At 41.2% G+C, this 26,983-nt stretch overlaps 1 protein-coding gene across 4 annotated transcripts; it reads right to left on the minus strand.

Moving 5' to 3' along the window:
* Positions 1-1,276: 1,276 nt before the first annotated feature.
* On the minus strand, positions 1,277-25,586 carry UNC93A (unc-93 homolog A). 4 transcript variants are annotated; one of them, XM_042025119.1, is made up of 9 exons: positions 25,326-25,582; positions 19,940-20,142; positions 16,553-16,734; positions 15,547-15,776; positions 12,410-12,532; positions 9,811-10,028; positions 8,528-8,663; positions 6,809-6,940; positions 1,277-1,816 (listed from the first exon to the last, which is right to left on the minus strand). In XM_042025119.1, exons 2-9 carry the CDS (start codon positions 20,024-20,026, stop codon positions 1,551-1,553), a joined length of 1,374 nt encoding a protein of 457 aa, XP_041881053.1. In that variant the 5' UTR covers positions 20,027-20,142; positions 25,326-25,582; the 3' UTR covers positions 1,277-1,550. The 4 variants fall into 4 exon arrangements, with proteins under 4 accessions (XP_041881053.1, XP_041881050.1, XP_041881054.1 ...); XM_042025116.1 differs by having other exon boundaries at positions 12,410-12,535; positions 25,326-25,581; XM_042025120.1 differs by lacking the exon at positions 6,809-6,940 and having other exon boundaries at positions 12,410-12,535; positions 25,326-25,586.
* Positions 25,587-26,983: the final 1,397 nt, after the last annotated feature.

Consider the following 26,983-nt stretch of genomic DNA (forward strand, 5'->3'; position numbering starts at 1 on the left):
GCCATTTGTATTTCCAACAGAGAGATCAACAGCCTGCCTTTGAGCTGACAGGGCAAAGGTGCAAGAGAAAGCTGCATCTGGGAGTGCACTGAGGGAGTGCACCTGTCACCTTCTTTTCTGAAAGACATAATGAATTTTACTTTATTGTATGAGATCTGGAAAAAAGCTCATCATTTGAAAAGCAATGAATCAACACAAGTGAAGTCTGAAGGGGAGTCCAGATGCTTGGGAGCAAGAAATATAAGAGAGACAGCAAAGTAGCATGAAGTTTGCTGCTATTTAAAAGACAATTTGGGGATTTTTGTCGCACAAATTTTGTCATTTTTGTCACACTGAGTGGTGCCTCATCCTCCTGCTGTGGTTAGTAACAGAGAGGAAGAAGTTTCATGTGTTATCTCCATGGCAGGCAACAGCTTAACTGGCTATATGTAGTTTATTTCCAGAGGCAGCACTAATCTCGGACATGAAGACCGCTTGTCTGCAATTTCTTTGATGCTCTCTGCCTCACACAGAGAGGCATTACCAGTAATGAACATGATGTCTGTACATTGCTCTCTCATTAAGATGCAGGGACACTGCACAGTAACTGCACTGTAACACTCTTCTCTTTGCAGTAAAAACACAAAAATCCGTATCTTGGTAAAACTAAAGAGAAGTTGAAATGAGATGAGCCACTGCAGGATACATTCAGGTCTCAAGGACTTGTAGGCCCATCCTCCTTTTCTCCCTATCTCTCTGTGACTTGCACTGTCACCTGCACCTTCCTCATGGCTAGGTTCCCCATGGCCTGGCTGCTCATCTAGAAAACAGCTCTGTCCCTGGATGGGAAAGTGAGGGAAGGTCATCATCACTGAAGTACTTTGTCTCATAGAAGGCATCTCTTTTAGAAAGAAGTTGCTATAAGTCATGACAGAAGAATTGGAGACAGGAAAATCAAAAGAAAAAGGGTGCTGGGATAGAGGGATGACATGGGCAGATTCACAGCTGTCTGCTGACCTAAGAAAAGTTGGTGGACTCAGTGGTTGGTTGATTCTGTGGTGTGCTGATACGAACTGCAGATATAGCCAGTTTATAGGTTGATGTTATTCATAGCAGGTGTTAAAGAATGCAGCACAAAACCAACATAAATCTTTACAATTAATGGTTCAATGACGTGATGTGTGTTGTCTGCAATCAACTGAACAACCCCAGCTGCTCCTCTCATTCCACATGTGGTTTGATTGTAAAGCTATACCAGGTCTTATCCACAGAAACAAAAATGTGAGGACTTTAGGAATCTTGTTTACATTTATTAAGACTTTATTTATTAAAATAAAAAGAAGAAACATTCAGTTGGTCATCTGCATGAAAGGGTGAAGTCAGACAATCTTCCCTTATAAAGGTGAAATGTCAAAGGAGATTTTTATCCCTAAGATATTTGCATTACAATGGCCTTGAAATCTGTTCCTTTACCATCTTTCTGGATACAGTAGACACTGGAATGCCCTTGGAGACACGCCTGTAAGGAGCTGGCCAGTTTGCTTTGCCTCCATCACTCAGAACCTCTTGGATTACATGCATGTTTCCTGGGAGAGGGGTCTTTCATTTTCCTTCTTTGTAGCAGTAGGTGTCCCAGGGGAGCTCTTAGCCTCGAGGTATTCCACTGCTCCATACGTCACCATGGACAGCACAAGCACAGACAATAAAATGTACAGTTTGATGTAGGCTTGCAATTTGGTGCTGTAACCAAAGGCGATGACAAATCCAAGTGATTCCCAGAGACGGTAATTTGCAAAGGCAGCCTCCTTGTGCTTTTCAAATAAAATGCCATAGAGTCCTGGAAGAAAGGAAAAAAGGAAGAGAAAACATGTCTTGTGAAGATTAAGTCTGCAACCATGGATTTTCTGAAAAGGGAATAAGTAGACCACAATGGGCAAGACAGACCCTGCCTTGTAAATGTCAGAGAAAGGAAAATACAAGCTTTGTCTTAAAAAATTGGTGCTTCTGTGAATTATAACATGAAATAACAGAGCAAAGATGACAAAATAGAGAATACCAGAGAAAAGGAGAACGAAAATGTGAGGAAGGAAGGAAGGATGGGGTCTACTGAAGTAAGATGGCGGGAAGTTTATTTTTCAAACTATTAGCTACAAAAGTCAAGGTTCTTGCACTGATGAACGAGTAAGTAAGGAGAAAGAGATGTCCAAATGTGGCCTTGACATTGTAGATTCTCCACGTATAACTGTTGAGAAGATCATACCAAATCCTTACAGGCTTTAACACAGCAGGTGGTTTTGACTAGGGACAACATGGGCCCAGATTTAGTATGCAGAGAAGATACCTCTCTCTGAACCAACCAGGTTTTCAAATTTTCAGCTCCTGGACGGGTTGGCAAATAGAATATCCTTGATTCATACTGAACTTCCAGGCAGCAACTGGAAAACTTGCTTGATATAGAGACTCACTTCAGCTGATTATCCTAATGCCGTTGTGTTCACTGGGAAGCTCCCACTGAGTTCAGTCAGTTGCACACCCAAAACTGAGATCCTGGGAGGGATTCCCAGCCTCCAGGTCTGACTAGTGAAGCACACAGGGAAGGGTAGAGAGAGCTTGCTTTCCTCTGGGTGCTGAGCTAGCACCAGCGGTGATAAAGAACAGGGCATTTCCTTGGACTCAGACGTGGTGTGCATGGAGGGAAGGAGAAGAATATAATGAACTTTGACTCTTTTCATCCACTTGTCTAACAACACGTCTGTTTGAAATATGTACATTCAGCCAAAAGGCAAAGAGGAATGCAAAGTTCTTTGAAAACCTGAGTAGACTCAACTATCCCTTCAGTTTTGTTGAGTAGGAGGAGACTTCATCTGTATGTAAAAGCTTACTGTATCCTGATGACTGCAAGAGGATGTTTACTGAACTGTTTCAATTTAATCAGGATGGAAAATCTGGACAAGTGCATCACAGGACGTACTTAGTTCATTAAACTAGCTGAGTGGAGTGTAGATATGATAGTTCTTCATAGTTTTGCCTAATATATGAACAAGTACAAGTTGTTCATACTAATTTCCTGATATCCTTAGTCTTATCTTCTGGGAAGATATTAGTGAGGTAATAAAGGAAGTTTAATATAGGAAGGTTGCTGATGCCATGACAGTTCTATGTGTAAAGATTTTGGTTCTCAGCTGGTATGTTTGCTATTTTGAAGCAAGTTCCCTAAATGAGCAGGACCTTCTGGGCTGAATGAGTGGAGAGGCTGCTAGTTCTGAAATTTTATGGTTCACTTCCGTGGAAATTATCCTGGTTTTTTACCACTACCTGCTTTTTTTCCCCTGGTAGTAGTAGGCATGGGTGCATAACAGGATTGCTGGAAATTATTTGAGTCCAGTTCTATAAACTCTTTAGACTCATTCATATCCTTTCTAAAGACACAAGTCAGCCTGGAAAGAACTTGGTGTTATTGTAGTCCACCTGATAGCTCTGTGCCACACAATTTTTATGCCTCAGTTGTTACGCCTCAAGCGCAATTTTTGTCAGTGGGTAATACCAGCATCTGTGCTCAAGTTAGGTAAGAAAGGGCACTACATGCTCTGAAATGAAGTAGCTTTCATTGGAAATAAGTGAGAGCGTCCACACATGAGCACAACTGTGTCAGGAAATCTTTGTAAGACGAAGTGACTCATCCACCATGAGCCTACATATCCTCTAGGGGGTACTCGAGTATTAAATATCCACAGCAGCGCAAAGAATGCTTTAAGTATGTGGCACAATGCCATTTATGTATTCACTGGTTAATCTACTGAGGCCCAAGCAGCACTCATGGGAGCTTAGCAAAGGAAGGACCTCAGTCCTTTGCCCACAGTGTTATTTTGGAGGTCATATCTCACCTCATAATCTTTGTTGCTGAGAATTTTTCATGTTATGCATATCTGTATAAAACTTTTGAAGGGGAGAATAGATTTAGTCCTATGTGGGTATGTCAAACTGAAGAGCCTATTCTGGGATGCAGCATTGTGGGGTAATGTCACTGCACATCTCTATCAAGGTTTCATGTCATCACTTGATGTTTCACTGTGACAATGTGACAAAGCAAACTTTGTATAATTTTATAAATGGGAGCTGTGAAACAGCTGAGTAAGGTACAGACCAAAAAAAGATGCTATGCAAGGAAAAAGAACATTTGGGTGTTTTCCAAGCTAACACAAATGTGGAATTTTCACAAGTATCCTGCAGGAATATAAGAATGGAGATGACCTGATACAGTGCTGTAAATAGAGATTAATCCTGTCACATAGCTGCAGAGTTCACTTGCCCTCAAGTACGCATGAAGCATTTTCCGCTGCCTTTGCCTCATCTGGGGGTTTGGAAACTGCGGCCACTTCCCAGTCACCTTCTCTAACACTTAGGTCCTCTGTTACTTACCCCTTTTCTCCCTAATGTGGGCCTCAGATTCATTTTTGTCAGTTGTGCAGGGACCTAACAGACGAAGCATGCTCCTCAAGGACATCTCAAAGGCATGTAAATCCTAGAAGAGAGGGTACAAAGCCCAGCTCTTTGCAGCAGTGTCCAAGAAAAGTGCACAAGAGGTGATGGGCACAAACTGAAGTACAGGAGGTTTCCTCTGAACATCAGGAAAAATTTTTTTACTGTGAGGGTGACTGCACACTGGCACAGGTTGACCAGAGAGGGTGTGGAGTCTCCTTCTCTGGAAAAAATCAAAAGCTCTCTGGAATGGTCCTGTGATTGGGTGGCTCTGCTTGAGCAAGGGGGTTGAACCATCTGAAGTCCAAGGGTCCCTTCCAACCCTAACCTGTCTGTGATTCTGAAAGAAGCACAGTATCTGAGGACAAGGCTTTCTGGACAAGATAGAAACAGGATAAAGGACAGGTCCTTTATCCCAGTGGAAGACTAAGATATGGTTCTCAAGAGTGTTAGGAAGAAGCTTGCAGAGCAGTCAGAAAGACTGTGGCTGAAGAAGCAGGTAATGAATGAACAGCTTTACTTCAGAGAGAGCAAATCCTCGCTGGTGTTGTCCTTCCATGACCCTGAGTATCAAGACCACTGACTTAAAATTTTTACCTAAGGCACAAGGCTCTGGGCTAGGATGTGAGATGATGAGAGGGTGTCTCTTGATGTATGTTCTAGCTCTCCTCTAGGGGATATGGTCTGGAGCTGCTGCAGGGACAGAGAAGGATGGTGGCTGGTCACTCCCTTGTGTGTAGAGGCAGGGACTCCACATGTGCTTGAAAGGAGATCACTGTCAGTGCCAGGCAATGGACTGCCATGTTTTCCGTCTGGCTCTCCAAGAGAAACATGACACTTTATCTAGTGGGTGAAATCTTCTAAGCCCCTGAAACAACCAAAGGGATCAGAGGAAGGAAGGCCTAGACACATAACCTGCTGTGTGCTCAGAGGAGCTAGTCCTGCCACATGCATATTCCTGTGGCATCTGCCAAGTATGAACTTGGGATAGAGGAAAACAGTATTCACGAAATAAGAGGTAAAATACGGGTGCGGGTGTGAGACCATTTAACTGCCTTACTGACCCAGGCTATGGAATGTATTTTAAAACATTGTGACTGACAGTCATGAGTAGATTTTGCTTCAAGTCATAACAGACTATCGCTCTTTCTTGCCCTCTTGAGCACTCCAGAGTCTGGCTTTAGCCTCCATAAAAGAATTGTCTCTAGTTTTCATTAAGGGATGGGTTTAAACAATCCCTTACAGAAATTTGTTTGTATCAGCTCATTATCTGAACTGTCAGTACATAATAATAAATTGCACTGTGTTGCAAAGCAGAACATATAAGATTGTTAGAATAAACCTCATGCATCAGATTAAGAGTCCAATGGCATCCTTTCAGTAACAGACTCCTGGGACAAGGGTGTAAGAAACAAGGCAAGTATACAGTTATATTTCCCTGCAAAGTCCTCCTGACTCTGGCAATCAAAGAATGTTCTGAGTTGGAGATTTCCACTGAATCACCACCCTTTAGTAGTCCCAAAATCCACTTTCCCCTGAAGTGATGCAATTCCAGCTTAAATTTTTGGCAATGAATTCCATACTTTGATTATGCATTGTGTAAGAAATACTATTTATTTTGATTTCTATAAAGGCTTCTGCCTGATAACTTTATCTGGTGCCACTAGTTCTGTTATCAACAGAAATAGTGAATTTCAAGTCCCCTTCTCCATATAATTAATTACCTTACTGATTGCTTTCCATACTTACCACTTGTCCAGGATAAAGAGTTCTAGTTTGCTATCTTCCTTCAAGCAGAACTTTCCCATGACCTTGTTCCTTTTTATTGCCTTCTTACGCCTTATCACCTTGGATTATGAGTTTTGAAATGGAATAAATCAGAGCTGTATGAAGTTACTTGGCTGCATAATGTTGCTTTCTCCATTTTTCTCCTACAATTTTTTCCCAATAACTCCTAACAGACAATTTCCTTCTTCTTTTGTTGCCGAGCTTTGAGCTATTTTTTATCCAGAGTGCTCTCCTTTATTGCAAAAGACAGATTAAATGTACAATTCTTTGTAGTTTCTAAATTTCTTTTAAATACGTATACTCCTCCAGAATATTTATTCTGAATACTTGTTATCATGTTCTGCAGTATTCTTCTCTCTTTATCTTGGAAAAATTGGTTTAATGAGTACTTTGCTTTCTTACTCCCAACTTGTTCTATTTCTTCTGCTTTCCAATGACTTAACACATATCTTTTAGAATCTGTCTTAAAGCCATTACCATTTTTATGCAGCATTGTTCATAGATGCAAACATGCAGATTTTTCTATCTCAAGAGAATACATTTCATTGTCACCAGGACTTACCATTAGTTTGTGTTTGCCAAACAGCATCAGATAGGCCCCAAAGAGCAGGGAATACAAAAAACACAGCAAGCTGCTTGGGATGAGGTTTCCACAGCAGTAGTGCTATTATACAAGCTGTGTTTGTAACTGTGGCTGTTGATTTAGAAAGAAAAAAATAAGAGAAATATAGATGCACTTATAATCAGAACAGATAGTGGTAGATAACACTTTTTCATTCTATCCCCAACAAGAGCACAAGACAATCTTTAAATCTTTCTGGTTCATTGAGCTTTGTGCTGACTGAGTTAATATCACATGAAATACAAGACAATGCAGGCTTTTGACAGTCTCTAATTCATAATTCTGAGCAGTGTCCTGAGCTGAGAGATCCTCAGAGCTGATATGGTTGTTAGCCCAAAGCACATGAACCACTGAGTAGGAGAAGGAGCTTCTGGAAGGCTTGCAGTCACCGTGTGAGGCATGTGGAAAGGCAGAGCAAACATCTTTCTGCTCTCCCTGCCTTGTCCTTAAATGAGGTTTCCTTTCAGTGCCAGAGGGGTCAGTTAAGGATTTCTAGAGGGTCTGGTGGCTTTGGGTCTTTCTTTTAAAAAGTGGTTTGTAAACGAGTCACAGATTCCTCCCCCCACGGGTGTACCTTCACAGGCTGAGTACAAAGACCACTAAACAGAAATGAGAGATTCAGAGGTCTTCCATTTCTAATACTACAGTTTTGGGGGAGATTTAATTGCATATTGTCACTATTAGGTGGTTTGGGTTTTTTAAAATCTGAGTTTCATAGACTGAGACACACACCTAGAACAGACAGAAGAATCTTTGAGCTAGTGAATGTAGCAGAAAGGGCTCTAAATTTCTTCTTCCTTGTCCAGGTTTAAAATTTCTTGTGGAGAAAATGCCTAGAATGTCTTGATGCATAGCGATCCATTCAGTGATATTTCTAATAATACAAATTATTGCATAGTGGAAATAAGGCATTAGTCCACTTCAGCATGCATAGGGCATATAGGGGCACAAAAGAAATATTTCTTGGTATTTTTTTTATGCCTCCAATACTCTGTTACTCACTGGAATAATGTTCTCTGGAGAGGGAGGTGTTCTTAAATATGCAAATCTCTTCTCAAGGCAATGTGAAAATTACTGTCCCATACACAAGCCCTTAAGTTATTCTATCCTGACACATGACTTTCTTCTATTTTTCCCCCTATAGAACAAGTATTAAAAAGGACAACAGGCCAACCTCTAAAAGTTTTCCTGAAATTTTGCTCAAATTTCCAAGTTTGTCATTCTCTGAGACTCAGGTCAACAGTGATTTGCTTTCACTCCATAAGGGTGAGAAGGTTTCAGCCCAGTGGAGAAATCCTTCTTATTGTAGTGCAAGTCTCAACATCTGCATTGTAAGATGATTTGCCACTGGCTGCATTAGAGCTATAAAGCATCAAAGCTATAGGGCACTTTCTGCATAGATAGTGCCCCAAAAGCAGGCTGAACTTACATCACCAGCAAAGTGATGTAAGGCAAAGACAGCAATACAGTGCTTAACTGTGAGCTGAGCTGCCTCTCTTCCCGTGAATGAATTTTGTGAAGTTTGCCTCCAGACTGACTTTGGTTTTAGTTGATAGCTGACAGCAAGCTATCCCTTTGTATGCGCAAAGGGTGGAGTAGTGGAGTAGTGTAATATCTGATTACTTATGGTGATCAGTCATTCAAGTAACCTTTACATACCTAATGCAAATAGAAGTTTTCTACCCGTGAACTGGGAGATCTTTCCGAAGAGCAGAGAGCAGAGGGAATTTACAGCTGCAAAGCAGATCATCACATAGCCAACGTACTGTATCCCCAGGGCACAGGTCACATATACCTGGAAGAGAAGGGACAGTAGGGCCACATTTTCTTTGGTGAAAGTATAGAGCTAAGGTTCAAGGGTCTTAGCCTGAGTATTTGGTAAATATCCAGCATGGACGAGATCAAAAGAGCACAGCTAGAGAGTTTGCTGACAAGTCTCTGGTATATTGACATAGTTGGCCTTCAGCAGCAACATTCCTAACCCATTTCCCAATCAGACTGATGCCATGCAAACAGAGGAATAACAAGCAGAACAAATCTGAGCACTGCTTGCTATACGAATAAAACTCCTGGAAGCAGCATTAGGAATTTTCTGCCCTTCCCATCATAGCCCAAGAGATGTCCATTTTCATCAGACAGCTGACACTATGGTCATTACAGAGCAGTTCCCAAAAAATGAAGAGGACCTCATCTGTAAGAGCATATGACCAGTGGAGGTGGCCACAGAGTGCCCCTTTCAATCCGTTCCAACACAGCAACAAGTGCACTCTTCCATCTGATTTATATGCAAGCTTTGAAAGCCTTAAGCATGGAAGAAGCAGCTCAGGATGGTTGCTTTTTTGTTTAGAGGCTTTCTCAACAAATGCCTGGAGAACACACCTGCTGTGTGTCTAGGTTTGTTGAGAAACTGGAGGAGCAGAGGTGGTTTTAATAATTGCAATCCATCAGGGTCTGGACCTGTTGGACTAGTGACTGGTGAGGGCTTTCAGCCAGCCATGTTGAGGACTTGCCCTCTTACTGTAAAGGTTGTCAAAATAAAATATGTGGAATGTGTGCTGACTTGCACTTATACAAACTCCAGGGAAACCAGAAGGAAGGAACATACAAAAGCTTTGCTGGCTTCTGGCTTTTCTCCCAGTTTGTTATTTACAACAAGGTGAAGAGTTTGAACCTGCAGCTCTCTGCTGTGGCCTCCACTGGTAAATTAAGCTCTCTACTGCATTCTTTTTGAGGCAGTTCCAAGGGACATATTTACTGCTGGCCTCTCCTGTTTGAAGATGTCACTCAGAGTTCATTCGTGTAGAAGTAAGCAGTAATTTTGCAATCCACAAATCACCATTAAAAACATCTTCTTTTGACAAGTAAATATAGATCAGATGCAATAGCAAGACACAACAGCACAAAAAAATCAGACAGAAATAGGCTTTCATTTACATCCACACCTTTGTGTAGTCACCAGAAAGAAATCCCTGTTCAAACCCACTGTACATTGTCAGAGGGATTAGAAGACACTGTCTTTTATCTTTAAGATGCCGGAAAGTTGCTAGGAACGTAGACCAAAAGGATGGTGCCTCTAGTTTTCCTTTCTCAGTCTCTGCTTGGTCAGATTTGATCTGGTCCAGAAATATAATAACCAGCAACACAGCTAGCACACCACTAGCTGCAAAAAAAAAAAAACAAAAAACAAAAAACAAAACAAAATTTCATGAAAAACTGAGGAATGCTGGAAGAATGATGGGAAGTCGCTTACTGTTGTTATTGTTCTGACTTGGTGCTTAGCTCTCTGTGGGATATTTTGGCAGATGCCTCTGATTCCGCTTCAGTGTAAAGGCCATTTCTGTATAAACAAGAAGGCTGGATCTACATTCACATCTTCTGCATACAGCTGTGCACTTGCAAATCCCCTCAGCTTAGCTGTGGCTGGCCTGTTGTGACAGCCGCTGGGCCAGCTGCACGGCCGCAGAGGGCGATGGCTCACCCTTCCAGGGCAATCCAGGGGCACGGGGATAGGAGCTGGCCAGAAACAGCTCCCCCGGGAGCTATCAGAAGGTTTTAAATCAACAAGAGAGAGGAGTATTCACTTCCAGTGCCAAGGTTTTCATGGCTAGCAGGGATCTTCTTTCAAATACATGGAAAGAAAAATAAATGCTGTCTTGAAACCCAGTGTATGTTGTGCCTTTTTTTTTTCAGCTCAGAACCATGCTTTGGGCAGGGAATATGTGCTGTTTTGAAGGTGATAGTGAGCAGCTCTAGCCAACTTGAAAAAGATGGAAGTTATATCTTTAAACCCATAATTTCCTAGCAGAAGCAGCATATAAAAGAATATAGAGAGTAGTTAATCAGAAAATGACTATAAAAGTATCAGTCCCGATTTGTTGCTTGTATAGTGAATCAAAACAAGTTTTTTCACGTTATCAAGAAGATTACTATGTCTCATAGTATACATGAGACAGCCATAGATTAACAACTGATTGCTTCATTATGGATGCAGGGTATGATAATGTTTCCTCGCTTATGCTGACTAGAATTCCATCCATGGAAACAACTACAGATCAGAGTAAGATGAGAACCGGGCACCTCTTTCCATCCACTTTACTTGTTTAATGTGCTCGTGTGTTATGCGTATGGATATTTTCTCTCCTGTGAACTTTTAATATCCAAATACATCAGCAGATTTACAATAAATGACCTCATTTTTTTATTGCTCATTATTTTTCATCTGTCTCCTAGAATGAAATTGTATTCTCCAGTGTCCTGGTTCCCCACTGTGGCTGAGCTGTAAACCCTTCATGATTCAAGTCATTATTGGTTCTGCCAGTGTGTTTATTAGTACTTATGGGCTAATTTCTGGACTTAAATGGGTGAGAGTAGAGCATCCACATTTTCAGGAAAAATATATCTAATAAATATGTTAAATGAATCAAGAGCAATTTTTGGAGATAATGGCATGGCTTAATAGTGGTTGATATGAGCATAAATAGAAACATTCACTGTTCTTGAGAAAGCTAAACAGCAGAAGACTTATCCATTATTGCCTCCACCCAAGCTGGGCAAAATATGTATTCAGCCACCAAATAGAGGACACATTACAAAATGTCTGTGAATGAAATATTTAGCTATTTACTTTCCCTTGAGGTAGGAAAAGGCGTATATTTTATTAAGAGCTTGAAAGAAAAATGAAACCCCACTGACGCGGGGTCAGTAGACAGCAGGGCTGCATCCATTTTGCATGCACAAAGCCTAAGGGAGTGCTGTATATGTTAGTCATCAAATTTAAATTTAAACTTTACAGACAAACATGCCTTTAGGCAAAAGTAATCAGCTCCAGTACGCTCTGGGAGGAGAGTGGGGGGATATTCTTTTCATTTTCCCACCAATTAGGAGTGGAGGCTGGGAACAGAGGAAGGGTTTGCTGCAATGCCCTTGTGCACTGAGAGCTGGCTCTGCCTGGATAGTACACACTCTGTTGGAGTGTATGGCAAATTCCATACTTCAGTCTCAGCACAGAGAGTACATCTATGTCCAGAGGATGCAAAGATATTTTGACTGAGCTAAGGTGCATATTGCCAGATACTTTCCTTTATCCAGAGAATAACTTCTTTTGAGTGGGATAGTTTTTGGAACTTTCCTCACTCAGTGAATCCTTGCATATCTGTTTTTGTCTTTTAATGGCATCAGCTTCCCTGTCTTTAATTCTTTTCTAGACTCATGCAAGGAAGGTCTGTAGCAGCTGTAGTTACCAAATGAGAGATATGACACTACCTGGCTGCAATTTGGGTCATCGCAGTGGGCTTCAGCTTTATTCCAGGTGAAAAATGTAAATAATATCTTTCTCCTTTAGATAAAAATGATACAGCTCTGGCATAAAGCATTAGAATTATTTAGGAAGGGGTTGTTTACAGCTCTCACACATCTTATTTTCCTTTAGCAAATTGGATTGAAGGAGAAAGTCAGAAACTTAATCTGCAAAGCCATGCTAGACTCCACAAGTACTAGGCTCTCCATCAGTGATACTGATTAAAGATTTTGTGGATTACTCACCAGTGTAGACCCCTAGCAGTGTGTAGATTAAGGAGTTGGAGGGTTTTGCTGACCCAGTGGTGTTAGTGGTATCAGTCAGGCAGTTGTACGCCCCACAGCATTCCAGGTCTTCTTCTGAGATCTCTACTAATTAAGAACCAAAAGAAAGGCAGGTCAGTGAAGAGATCAGATAAATCCACACTATGTGTAAGGATTTAAGGAGAAAGCAATCCAGTGCTCAGTGATGGGTCCTGGTTTTCAAATCTTTCCTGCTTAGAGATATGTAACTTCAGAATCCCAGTTTAACATAAAAAAATTTGGTTTAACAGAAATGAAAGAGAGACTGAACACTGAATTAATGGTTACATGGAGACAGTGACCAAAGTTAGAGGCTGAAATCTGAATCCAAGCTCAATTTTCAGTATTCAAAATTTGGGTGTATATTTTTACCCCTTAATCACAATACCCCATGAAATAGGTCCCTTAGTTTACACCAGCAATGGACTGATGGACTTCTGTTCTTACAGCCATCCCGCATTTTCCCTCTCCAGATAATTTTTGTATATGTTATAGGAACAGAAACCACCTCAAAACATCTTTTTTTAATAAATTCAAATTATGATTACCTGGTATTGCAGTCCTTCAAGCAGGCTGCTTTTCCTGACTTTATTATTTTACTACTGGCTTTATAACTTTCTGAGAACACACTTGAAGCTAGAACAGTTCAGCAGGGTTTGGAGTAAGACCTTTGCTTTGTTCAGTCCTATCGTAGCTCTGTAAGGCATAAGTCAAAGCCACACACATGCACGTACTCATGCATGCTGCATCACCACAACTCTGTGCCCACTTCCTCCAGTACCCTCTTGGTAAAGAATAAATACTAACCCAAAGTGCAAGCCTGAATAAGCTGTTTCCTAGAGGAGGATGATCCAAACCCCCCCCAATTATTTTAGCGCTTTCACTGCAGAATTTGTCTCTGGTTCAAGCACAATATATATAAATACAGCTGCACCTTGGCTGATTCCTTAAATAAGAGTTGATCTGTAATTTTTCAATTAAGGTTACTGTGTAACTACTTTTACTGTGTTTTTCCTCATTGCTTCCAATCAAAGCTGCTGTGGTGAATCAGCTGTCTAACCAGCTTCATAAACAACTTTAGGTTCAACATAAGATAAATTCAGTAACTTAAAGAAAATCATTACCTTATTATAATCACTGGTTACCACCTTCAGCAAAAAATGGACAAACAGACCTTCAGCAAAATTACCGTATGCAAAAGGTGAGTCACATGGATGAAGTGTGTAAAACAAGTTTTTATCAGTTCCTGCATCATCTGAAGATGAAGATGCACATGCAATTAGTCATATGCAAGCTACAAGGCAGGATTTACACTGTTTCTCTTGAATTAAAACTGTAATATTGATGAGTGACAAAGAGTGACTCTTGTAATTTACACTGATTACTGTGTTCAGTTGGGGTATTACCATATGGGGTAACTTTGCCTTGCTGTGTCTGGATGCAGTGATCCAGGCAATATGTCAAGAGTAGGTACATGTCTGAATTCTACGCATTTTGATTCTCCAGATACATGCTATATCTTTCCTACTTCTCAGTGAAATTATACATTTTAAGTACATGAAAATATGAATGGATGCCTTTGCACAAGTGTCAGAGGAGAGAAAAAATCATTGCGTGACAGGAGATTCTTACCCCCTGTCCCCAGAAAAGAAGTTTCCTCTAGATTAAAGCTGTGTCTCACTGAGAAGGCACAGTAGAGAAACTTACTGTATAACTGCTCATCACTGTTGTGAAGATGTGCAAGGCCTTTGGCTTTGAGAGCTGTTCACAGCATTTTTTTAAATTCTATGCAATAGATAAAAAAATAAGAATGTCTTTAAAATTAGGAGGAACATCCTTGGACGTAAAACTAGGAAGGGATTTACAAGACCAAAAAAAAATAGTGTTTTATTCCTCTTGCTAAACTGATGTGTGCTGTGAGGCAGAGGAGAGTCAAATGGTTGCAGTCTGTACAGACCCCACAGCTGCAGCACTGCCTCTGCCCTGCAAGTGAAATCAGAACAGACAGTCCCTCCTGAGATATCATGTGGCTCTGTGATCAGGTCAGCAGGGCTCCACTGCACTTGAAAAGGTCTGCCAGCGTTCTGCTTTAATGGTGCTTCACCTATGGTAACTTGTGTTTAAAGGAAGCATGATTTTACTGAAGTATCACACCTTGGGACAACTACTTTGCCATAAACCCAAAGCTTCAAAGATTAAAACCTGATGCCAACTTCCTGACATTTAGTTTTAACCTAGTAGCTATTTGAGAACTCTTCAGAGAACATACAGCTTAACTAAGCCAGGGAAGAGAGGTAACTTCTTGCTACTCATAGTAGCAGGGTATATGGAGAGCTCTCTCCATGTCAACCCTGTTCTGACTTTGACAGGATAAGGAATGTACAGGAGACTGCAATGGTAAGACACCACAACATGTTGAATCTCTAAGGAGACATCCAAATATTAATTTATCTTCACAACTGCCCTTTTTAAATTGACACCAGTTACATGCATGGGAAAATGAGGGCATTGCTGCTGAGTGATTTCTTCAAGCTACATCGGCATCTGCTGTCTGAGCCTGAAATACAGCACAGGACTCCTGCCAACAGCTACTGCTATTTCTTCTTGACAGTTCTGTAAGGCACTCATTTTCAGCAAGCACCAGCACTAGTCTGACTAACCTTGAATATTTAACAGCAAACTAACCCAATACTACGAGCTTTGCAAGAAGGTTGCTTCAGTATTTTGCCTTTTGTTTTAATCCATTTTTAATAGAAGTCAGATGTGAAGGACTGTCACTTTCTGCAGCCTATCTATGCTTTGCAGCATGGGGATAGAATTCAAACAGAATTCAATAGAGTTCTATTTTCTAGCTATTTGTCTGAAGTCTCTTTATGGCTGATTTTTGATGGAAAATAGACACTTTCAGAGAGCAATTAATCTCATTTATTTCAGACATCTATCCTCAGATGGGCTAACTCTCATCTGAAGTGTCTGTTTCCACTGACTATGAAAGCTCAGCTGCAGAAATTTACCGCTTATCTATCTAGAACTAGCTGATGTTTATAGAAAAAAGTGCCAAAATTTTAAATACATTTTACCTTTGGTGGAAGATTGGCTAAGTATCAAGGATGAGATAAGATTTCCCCAGATGCCAGAAGACTGAAACACCAGAAAGAAGACCCCGAAGTATTGGTTGATAATGTCTTTTGCATTTTTTCCTGCTTTCTCAGCATATGAAGTGCCAGCAATGGTGAGGTAAGTGCATTTGGCAGACCAGAGTGGTGCTCCTCCTAAGCCCAGGATCACAGAGGTTGGGATTAGTGTGTACCTGCCAAAGAACATTTTATTTAGCATAGTTGTTATCCATTAGCATAATAATAATTTTCCCAAAGATCCAGAGGCAAAAATAGACATCAAAGAAATAGATTTATCCTTTGTATGATACAATAAATCTGTTACATGGAATCAAGAAAAGGCTTGTGAAGTTTAGGGTGTGCAAGCATATCCAGCTCTGTGCAGGGACTAGGCCTAGGCCAGGCTGGCTAGGTCTGTGCTCATGTGCCTTAACTTCTCATAACTGAGAATTAAATTGCACATGCACTTCAGAAGATGGATAATGACAATTTTCCTCCACAGAGTTGCAACCCCTGTCACTGGAGAGCGGAAGTTGTTCATCCACCTTTTGAAAGCTCGAGGCAAGAGCTAGCCTCCTCCTCTGGTCCTCTTCTCCCAGACCAGATGGCTGGAAGACAGTCTTCCCTTCAACCTGTTCAAAAACAGCCCTAAAAGTCTTTTGACTTTAAAATGAAACTTCTAATTTATTTTTTTCCCCCAAAGGGGAATCTCTGCTACGAACATGAGTTAGAGAAGCCGCTTTAGGTAGGTGAGTGGATGCATTCATTCTGACTCTTTGCACATTTTCACCTCTCTGGTCCACCTACTACTGGACTTAACTTTCTCTGTTTATTGTAAGTAGCACCTTTTGCATCCAATTTTCTAATCTGCAACACAGAGTAAGAGTAGGAATGGGGAAGAAAAAGAAGAAATAACTTTGCCCTTACTTATTTGAACACAACAGAGAGGGTTAAAGTATTTAAGTCGTACCAGCTAGCATAGAAGTTCCCTAAGGAGAACGCGATGTAGCAGCACATAGAGATTGCAATGGTCCACTTGCAGCCCAGCTTCTTGATGAGGATGGGAGGCAGGAACATGGATGATAGGATGAGTGCAGCATAGAGAACACTTAGGGATGCAACACCCAGGCCTTCTTCTGAGTTGAGACTGCTCTGCATGGACAAAAACAGTGATTGAGACAAATTTTATCACAGGCACATATTACTATTGTGTACAGAGAGTGGCTTTGGGCAGAAATAGAGAGACACAGCATCTGGGGCTGGGTATTACTCTCTCATTTCCCCAAACCAGCCTATGGACTATAGCCCCAAACCTATGGACTTAGAATTTTCCTCAAAATGATAGACCATTTATGAAAACATGATATAAAAACAGGTGAGGATTGCTCAGATTCAAAGCTTTGCTAAGACATTCTTTAGATTATTTGATGTTATTTGTTTGAGTTTCTCTCTGAAAGCAAGTTGAATGAAGGATAACCTCTTTTCTTGACCTTCATTGCTTGTCTCAGGCAGGAGTATCCTCAGATCTGCATTGCAAGACCTGGCATAGCAACAGTGGAAGGTTCTTTGCTTTAAACTACAGGTCTGATAATTTCTAAGTTTTTCAGAGGCCAGGGTCCAAATATCCTAATAGGCTCACAGCAGCCCTTTGTAGTTGAAAGTAATTGATTCACCCACATTTTCACAAAGAAGGAATAACATTTTACTGATCTAACCAGGTTTTATAGTTTTATGCTCAAAATAGTTCTTCTCTTGTCTTGATGCTCTGAAAGTTGAAATGAGAAGATCAAGTTAGGAGACCTGGACAAGCTGGAAAAATGAGTCCATGTGAACCTATGGAGGTTCAACAAGTCCAAATTCAAGGTGCTGCACCTGGGTCAGGGCAATCCCAGCCATGAGTACAGACTGGGAGAACTCATTGAGAGTAGCCCTGCAGGGAAGGACTTGGGAATTCTGTGGATGAAAAGCTGGGCAAGATCAACAATGTGTGCTCACAGCCCAGAAGGCCAGCTGCATCCTGGGCTGCATCAAAATAAGTGTGACCAGCAGGTCAAGGGAAGTGGTTCTCCCCCTCTACTCTGCTCTGGTGAGTCCCCATCTGAAGCACATCCAGTTCTGGGGTCCCTGGCACAGGAAGGACATGGACCTGTTGGAGAAGAGGGCCATGAAGATGATCAGAGGGATGGAGCACCTCTCCTAGACAGGTTGAGAGAGCTGGGATTGTTCACCCAGAAGAGAAGACTCCAGGAAGACCTCACTGCAGCCTTACAGTACTCAAAGGGGACATTAAAAAGTGGGGAGATGAATTTTCACAAGGGCAGATAGTGATAGGACTAGGAAGGGCAACAGTTTTAAACTAAAAGAGAGATTTAGGGTAGATTTTAGAAAGAAAATCTTTACTGTGAGGGTGGTGAGGCACTGGAACAGGTTGCCCAGAGAATTTGTGGATACTCCATCCCTGGAGATGTTCGAGGCCACGTTGGATGAGGCATCGAGCAACCTGGTCTAGTGGAAGGTGTCCTTGCCCATGGCAGGAGGGTTGGAATGAGATGATCTTTAAGGTCCTTTCCAACCCAAACCATTCTACAGTTCTGTGCTGCTTGTCAATGTTTTCTTGATTGTTTTGATTAATAGCTGATATGACCCAGTATGATTTTGGAATGGGGACTGGATGCTGAGGGGATGGCACCAGAGAGCGCTGTAGTAGAGTGAAGCTGTTGGTGGCTCCATGGAACACTTACAAAGCCTGCAGTGGCTGTGCAGTCTGGCCATGCAGGACCGGTGGCTGTCATGCAGCACCCTTGGTGAGGACCAGGCAGCAGGACAGTGAGGTGAGGACATTCTCTGTTAGAGCAGTGTCAAGGTGTTTGAGAATTGGAATGGCTGTTTTGTAAAGAGGCAAAGAGGCTTCCTGATCTCAGAGGTCTTATTTTTGAAATGTCACATGCCTGGTTTTGTCAGCTACAACTTCCAAAAATTAGAAGCCAGGCTTCCAAAATCATATGATTGTTACTCTCTGGGCATTTTTGGGGGGTTCTGGGTAGTGGAATATTGAAATGAATTATGAAAATTTTTAACAGTCCAGTACTTACAGGTTCACATATTCACAGAATATTCTGAGTTGGAAGGGACCCACAGGATCATCAAGTCCAGCTCTTAAGTAAATGGCCTGTATGGGCATTGAAGCCATAACCTTGGTGTTGTTACACCATGCTCTGATCAGCTGTTTCAGATGGTGGGACTGACTTGCAGCTTCTAGGGTTTATCTTCTCCTGCCTCATTAGTCTCCCCAACTCATAATATCTCCATCCAGTTTTGGGACAGTTTTTGCAGAACAGCCCTGAGTTCAGAATCTGACAGTGTCAGCAAAGAACAGCTGTTCAAGGAGAGGAGAAGAGAGACGTACAGAACTAGGAGGCACCTCTGCCTGAAATGAGGTCAACCTCTTGTTATTGCAAACAAGTTCATCATGTTATGTATCAAGTTCCACCTTTAAGGCACAGAGATTCCCACTCCAGTGGGAAGATCCGATCCAGTTGATCACGACTGTATGTTAATATCCTGCCTAAAGTTGCTTATGAATGTCTTCTATTAGACCAGCAGAGCCTTCTAGTCTGAGAAGTTTCGCCTTGTGTTTATCTACTCAGAAGCATTCATAGACAGCAACAGTAACCCTCAGTCTTTTATTTTGGATAAACAGTTGAGCTCTAATGGTATCCTGAGTGTCCAAGTCATTCTAGAAACCCATCTCACCTACCATGTTTCAGGATGTTAATGCCAGTACAAGCCACAACTGCCTTTGATTTAAAATAATAAAAAATAATGTATTTTTTGTTATTACATTATATCACAAGCCTAGAAATTACTTTATATTATTACTGCATTATTTTATACTTAAATTACTTAATGATTTTGGCATAATTTGGTATTATTTTACATTGGTGTACAATAATAATTATTATAAAATCAGAGCAATTTAGAAATATTCAAAACAAAAGCTTTCCAGAATTTGAATTTGTTTTCCATTTTGCAGTATTTTCTTTTGAGAAAAGTCATCTCAGGTTAAATTTGTTTGCTGTTTCCATTCAAACAAGTTTTGTGGATCTAAAGTAGTATCATGACACAAGTATTCAAACTATTTGAGAAATACTAGAATAAACTATTTAGTAAATGTTGTGGATCTGGGTGAGGAATATTAACCTGCAGCAAGTTAATGTCCTAACCCACCTCACAAAAAATACTGTGCATGCCTTCTGCACAGAGACCATGGAAACACTGATGTGTTTCACACTAGCAGTTGGCCTGATGCCCTTCCAGACCAACTGTCCTGATAACTAGTGGGAGATGCCCCACTTACCTGTAGACTCTGGAGTCCTCCGTAAGCAGTAAAGAGAAGCAAAAATCCAAAAGAAATGACCAAAACATTCTTAAGATTCCTTTCCATGTTAATTCATAGAAGACAAAAGGTCTGCCGGTGGGCAAAGCTGATCCAATTATTCCAGGGGTTGATTTGAGTTGGAGAAAAACAGCTTTTGCCTTGTTGGAAAAGGTCACTTTTTTCTGTGTTTGTAGAGAAGAGAGTTGTTAATTATTTGAAGACTGGCCAGTGAACTTTACTTTTAGTAGTACTGAAAACCAGAGTTGTTACTCATTCACCTGTTGTGACATACACAATAGCCAGCGGTCCCAAGGGCATCTCTGATGTCTTATTGGCAGGGTATGTAAGTCTTTTGCAACAGTTGCAGCTATTTAAGTGTTCAAGTCAGACATTAAATGGCTCTCTACTATGATCAGCACAGAAGAAAAAAATTGCAAACTGTGAAATTGCTTTCTGTCATAAAGATACACAAATCCATAAAGGGCAAAGATTAAACATTGCACTGAAATCTGTATTAGGCCTATTGCTTAACAAAGGTTACAAAAGTGTGCTCGGAAATGACATTGTGCCACAGGTCTGTCTGCATACACCAGCTCCGTAACTGTGCAGCACAGAATCCCAAGGCTGCTGGCTGCTTGGCAAGTGGGAGAGTCTTCATTCATGGGGAACCTCGGGGCTTTGGTCTTTCAAGTTTACCAAGTCATACTCATGAAAATGATTTCCCCCCATCTTTCTCATCAATGCAGAAGCCAAGAGGAGAAGTGGATTGAGCAGATAAATGAAAAAGCAACTTCCCCTCCCCTCCTCTGCCCCTAAGCCTGGCAGGGTGAACCGACCCTTCCTGCAGCTGTGGCTGAGAAGGGATTTGAACTTGGAAGCAAAGTGGAATCCAAAAATGTCCATGCTATAGTGTAAACAGACCAATTTCCCACCGAATTGGGGGATTTACGGAGATAGTCTATAGGGTATCCATAGTGTCCATTGGGAATGCTCAGCTAAGACTTGGTCTAAAGCCCACTAGATGGCACAATTTTGCTTCCCACGGGGACATTCGAGGGTGAGGGGAGGAAGCTTTAATGCATAAATCCATTTAATATATTTAAGAGAAGATCACAGCTAGTTTCTGCTTTGGAGAAAATTGCAGTACGTGCCTTTTCATTTTCTTATTTTGTCTTATAATCTTCTTGAATGAAATAGTGCAGAAAACATAATCTTTTAATTCTCTATTGTTCCTGGTACTTCTATGTTGCAAGTCTAGATAGTGGCTTTTTATTTTACAGGCTACTATGCTCAGCATGCGAACCCTTTGAATGAGATCACAATGTTGCTCTTGTTTGGCAGTGTTTGTAAGCCTCTACAAGGAGCTTACACCAAACTGGTGGTACTTTCCCCCATCTTTTCAGGTGTATGGATCCTTGTAATTTTCATGTGACAATATTTCAGAAGAAATTTACACCTGGTGATAACACGCTTGTTTCTGGTTAGGACCCCTTAGAAAAAGTCTGCAAAATTCTAGGGGTTTGCAGTCACAGGTCTATAACAACCGGAAGAATTATTGAGAATGTGTAAGAATAATGCTTATCCCAAACAAAATCAGAATTTTCACCCACTCCAGCACAGGCAAGAACCAGGAATAGTGCAAAGAGCACTATTTATTTTAGTTCTCTTTCTTGACATTAGCAGTCATAACAAAAAACCTTAAAAAAATCAGCATTAACTAGACACTATTTTTAAAATGCAGTGTTGGACAGGTTATCTGATCAGCACTTCTGCTCTGGAGGAATTCCTAACTCAGTCACATCTTCTCAGCAGCATAATATTAGAAAGCATATGGCAGATAGTGGTAATTTGTGTGTGTAGGTTTTTTTTCTCTTCTTTCCACTGATCAAAGGCATTTCAGCCTGTTCCACATCCCTTGCCCAGTGCTTTGGGTTATCCAACTGACTGGTCCCCAGCCCCTCCTTAGGAATGTGCAGAGTCTTTACCAAAGAGATCTGATAAAGCCAAGGATCTTTTCCTTTGGTACCAGGCAGCTAAAGCTCCGGCAGGCCTGCTGTGTATCACCCTTGACACCTCTTTCATTCTTTCTGCCAGTCCAAGATTAAGTGAGCCTCAGGAGCTGTGTGCTGTATTTGGGGATTAGGTTTCACACAGAAGACTGCAGCCACCAAATGAAAACTACTTGCAGAGCACAGTCATAAACACGGGACATGGAAGAGGCTGGTTAAATTCATTACTCTATCCCACTGGTGATTACATTTGTTTTGACCTGTTTATTTTCTCAGTGTAAATGAGGGCAGTATTTGCTCAAAAGATTACGGTACCAGAGGCTAATCTTTGGGGGCTTTTTTGCTTCATAATTATCATTTCTCTATTTATTCCAGTCAAATATATTGTTTAAGCAGTAATTTTAACAATAACAGAAGAAAGCCTCATAACACCCAGGATACTCATCATAGGATTTTCTGTCTTAGGAGGCTTTTAACTGGTTAGTTCCTTGGTAGTACACAGTATCCCTTGAATCTATCTGTAGAGGGAATGACTGCCTACACAGCATTTCCTCTCTTGCTGTGAAAGCCTGCCCATGTTATTTTCTTCTTCTCCTCCTCCTTCACCTGTGTTTGTGCCCTCCTCATTTTGGATTTGGAGCAGGAGTGACTAAATGTGATGTGTCTTGCAAAGACCAGCCATTTCTGACAGGGGCATTGGAAAATACCATCTGTTACATGTTGAGAGAAGCTTGCAACTTGAATATGAGGTAACAGTGAACTAAACAGATCAAGCAGGAAAAGCTGTTTTCTTCCAGGAAGGGGGTTGTAAGGGAGTTGCCAGTCAATGAACTCTTTTTGCCCACAAAGTTAGAGGAAAATAATTTTTTTTGTGTCAAAGGCTCAAGAATTGAAGTTGCTCCTGTTTGTCTATAAGGGTTTGAACATTTCTCCCTTCTTCAGTATTTTGGATCTTATTTTCAAATTTCCTTTATTTCCCATCTCCCCTTTCAAATACTGCTCCTCTCCCACCATGCAAATCATCCACAGATACTGTCCTTTCATGTCTTCTCCTAGGATTCCCTCTGCATGCATAGCCGCATACACATCAGTATGCCACTTCTTCCTGAATCCTACCTGCTGATGTCCTCTTTCTCCAGAGAAACCAAACTATCTCAATCTTCCTTTATGTCCTTGATGTATGCCATCCGTCCTTCATTCCTGCTTTGCTGTTCCCTAGCCATCACCCTGCCTTTGTCTCTCTGTTTCTTCCTTATTACCTCATCTTCTGAGTGCCAGCAGACTTTCTTAAGGGAGTGGCCTGAAAGCTGCAGGTAGTGTTCCCGTTTCACAGATTGTTACACTACTCTTAGCCTCAATGGCTGTAAGATCTCTCTCTCCTCACTGCTCTTAATTTCTCACAAGGTCCATTTCCTCCAGCTCCACTTCCTATTCCTTAAGGTAGAGGAGAAGAGACACCTTTTCTTCCGGGCTGGGAAACAGCTTATGGTAGAAAGGGAACCAAATGGAAAAAATCGTAGAGGGTACAGGCTTGAATGAAATTGTGACTTTTTTTCTTTAGGGCCATGTAGAGACTTTCCCTGCAGGACACTTGTCTGCTCTATTGAAAGCAGCTGTCCAAATAACCAATATTGTCTTTAAAATAAAGACAGGACTCAATTTAGGATAGGATAATGTGATGCCAGTCCAGACTCACTCATAAATTTTGATGATCTGCAGAAGCAGTTCCTTTAAGTGTTGAACTTCTCATAACTGTTACTCACCTCCTGAGATTTCCATCGCTTTTGGCTGGAGTTTTCAATGCATGAACACGTCTATGAGAGTGTTCACAGACACTAATTCTAGCCTAGGGAGAAATTCAAGCATTTTGAAGGTAAGCCACTGCCCTGTAGTGCAGCCAACCTCCCCACAGAGGACAGCCAAGGAAGTCAGACTCTCCAGGCTGACAGGGGCCTGTGAACAAGCCCCTGTTTCTCCACCAGAGCTGTCTTGCATTCATTCTCTTATAATAAAACGCTTTTATCTGGTTCAAACTCAGCCCAGTAACGTTCTACCTTCTTAAAATTGTTACCTGAGCACAGACGTTGTATGTGTGCCTTGTCCGGCATTTTAGACGTTCTGGAATAGCTGCAGTAATCCCATTTCTAGCCTAAACCAGCGACTGTGACTCAGCTGGTAAGACTTAACACCCTGCTAAGATAAACATGCCACTGTTGTGATCTGTGCTGTTATAATGAATGTGTAGGGAGGCAGATCCTGCATATGAACAATGGACTTTTGTATGGCAGTGGCTCTGAAGTCTTAAGAGCCATTTACTGGAAAGCGCCTGAGAGCATATTGGTTGTTCACATGAGCATGCATGAGAAATTCCTTGCACACCCATGATGCGGGCTGGGAGGGTGGGACTCCATCAGCAACCCAAATCATATACATTTTCACCTTTCCTCTTTTGTTCAGAGGTGGCAGCTCATGCTATTAATGTCCACTATCAAGCTAGCACAAAAAAATATCTATAGTGATCAGTCAGTATGCCCCTGCTGTTGAAAGGCTATCACTAAGATTTGTGATGAATTTATCAGCCTGTGGAAATAAGAAGAATAGGGCTTGATCCCAGAGAGCAGGGCTGCTTAAAGTCCTGGAATGTGGCGGTTCTCACCTCCAACGCCTTCCATCTTTCTTTTGTCTATTGGTTGCACCCATGACTGGACACTGACATAAGGGGAATATTTACAGCCTATTTACCACCCACTTGCCATCAGTGTAAATATCTATATAAAGGTATCTCCAATAAAAGGGAAAATAGACTGAGTCTCTTCCTCTGCAAGCCTTTCTTCCACTCACTTTTGCTTTCTTTCTCTGAATATACTACAACTGCATGTAAGAGCAAGAGCTACCAAGCAGAAGTGCAAGCAGGTGCTCTAGAGAGTGAAATATTAAAAAAGGGGGCTGTACAAGCTGGTATGAGAGAAAGGTGTTATGGATAAAATAGAAGATCCATTAGAATTAATCAGAATAGACAATCCTGCAGAAAATTTTGATGATAAAATTTCTTCCCTATCCCAGTAGATATGATCAGGTGCTTGGGGCAGGTGCTTACCTCTTTTACATGGCCTTTTCTGTAATACAAAACACGAAGAAACTACATAGCCTTCTCCTGGGGGCATAGAGAGTCTCTCCCAGGTCTGAACAACAGACACTTTCCCTTTCCAGTGTCTGTAAATCATGCAGCCATCCAGGACATTGTTTCTCTACCAGCTGGCCCTGACCCCTTTTCCCCCCAGCAGCAGCCCTGGTTTCTCCCTCCAATCACTGGCCCATTAGTCTGCATATCCTTGCATTCAAAGAAATCAATTTACCTTTTCCAGTGGCTTCCTGTACTTTGAAATTATGAAGCTATGATAGACGTCCCTGGAAACAGGTACCGGAGTCCAGCTGGAAATATCTTGATGGTTGATGCTCTGAACAAGCTGTGGGCTTCTAAACTTGCACTGATCTTTACAGAAACTGCCTCAATATGCTCAAGAGAGTTGCAAAACTCCTATTCCATCCTCGTTTCGAAATTCTCCATCATTTTTGTCAGTCCTTATGTGAAACTTGAACCAAGAAGCTAACAGTATGTAGGAAAACAGGTCACATACAACTCCACCTCTTGTTTATCATCTGATAAAAGAGTAATTGCTATTTTATTTTCACTCTTGCTTGCATAATCACTCACTGTGAAATACTTTTGGTCCACTGAACTGCTCCCACTTTGAGAGAAGCACTAAGATCAGAGTCACTCCTTCCATTTCACAGAAGCTGTTCCATATCTTCAGGATGGTGGGGACTATCAGTCACCCACACCACAGTATGATGGGCTCATAGTGAGGGCTTGAAAGTGAAAAGTGGCAGCCTACTACCACCAGCTCCTTTGTCATTTTGCAGTACCATAGGAATAGTTACTGCATGCAGAGAGTTTCAGCCTGCATTGTATCTGGAAAGTCATTCTTCTTGGGTTTTTTCCTATTAAAAGTCACTCACAGAGTGGGTTCCAGGATCCACTGCAATCACTAGAAGACTGTCTAGTTTGGCAATATTTGCTTCAGCCCTTCATACTCCCTTGGATAGATGCCCTTGGCTTTCCCATATGAGAGAGTTAAAGTTTGGTGAAGTCAGCTGAAGGAGGAGGCTAAAGGGTTCCGAGCATTGTAGGACAGCTCTGAAGAAATGTGGAGGAAAAACTTCCAGAGCACTGGACAGGAAATCTAGAAGCAATATCTAGTTCCTAACAGACTGCTGATTTCAATAGGCTCTTTGTGAGAAAAGGCATTTCTGTTCTGTTTGCTGGATTCCCTAAGGCCAACAAACAGATCAGAGAGGACTGAATATTTCTGTAGCTACTTTAAAAAAAAAATCAATATGATTAATCGTCAGAAATTACAAAAATTATGCTAAACATAGATTTCTCCATGCCAGACCTCTGGAGGTATGGTAGTTTTAATTATTCAGCATTAAAGATGGGCTTAATTAAGTTTTATCTTAAACATTCTCTTGCAGAGATAGCTTTTTAAGTGACTATGTTTTTCTTAAACAGACAGATAAAAAGAAATCCAGAGTATACTACAGAAAATTTCAGTGTCTTTTTATTGAGAGATCTCTTCTCTGCAAGGGAGGAGGAAATTAGGGAGTAAAACTATACCATATGGAGCAAGAGCACTAGGGAGTTTACTGGAGAAGTTAGAGAAAGGTAAACAAACTGGTGGCCTGCTTTCCTGATTACCCAATGCTTAAACCATCAAAATCTTTATATCCTCTTCAAATCTTCTGAGGAAGATACACTTTCACACCTCTCTATTAAAAGAGCAGAACTTGCATGAAGAGGCTTTTAGTAAACATACAAAATCCATGCTACAAAAATGTGCAATGAATGGCAATTATTTTTGATAATAAATTACTCTTGCTTTGTTTGTAAATATGCCCAATTCCCTCTGCTACTGTCACTTTCTTGAAGCTGAACCTTTGCTGAGCCTTGAGG

Source organism: Corvus kubaryi, unplaced genomic scaffold (genome assembly GCF_017639235.1).
Source record: "Corvus kubaryi isolate FWS band 111438036 unplaced genomic scaffold, C.kubaryi_AGA036_p1.0 37266, whole genome shotgun sequence".
Classification (NCBI taxonomy): domain Eukaryota; kingdom Metazoa; phylum Chordata; class Aves; order Passeriformes; family Corvidae; genus Corvus; species Corvus kubaryi.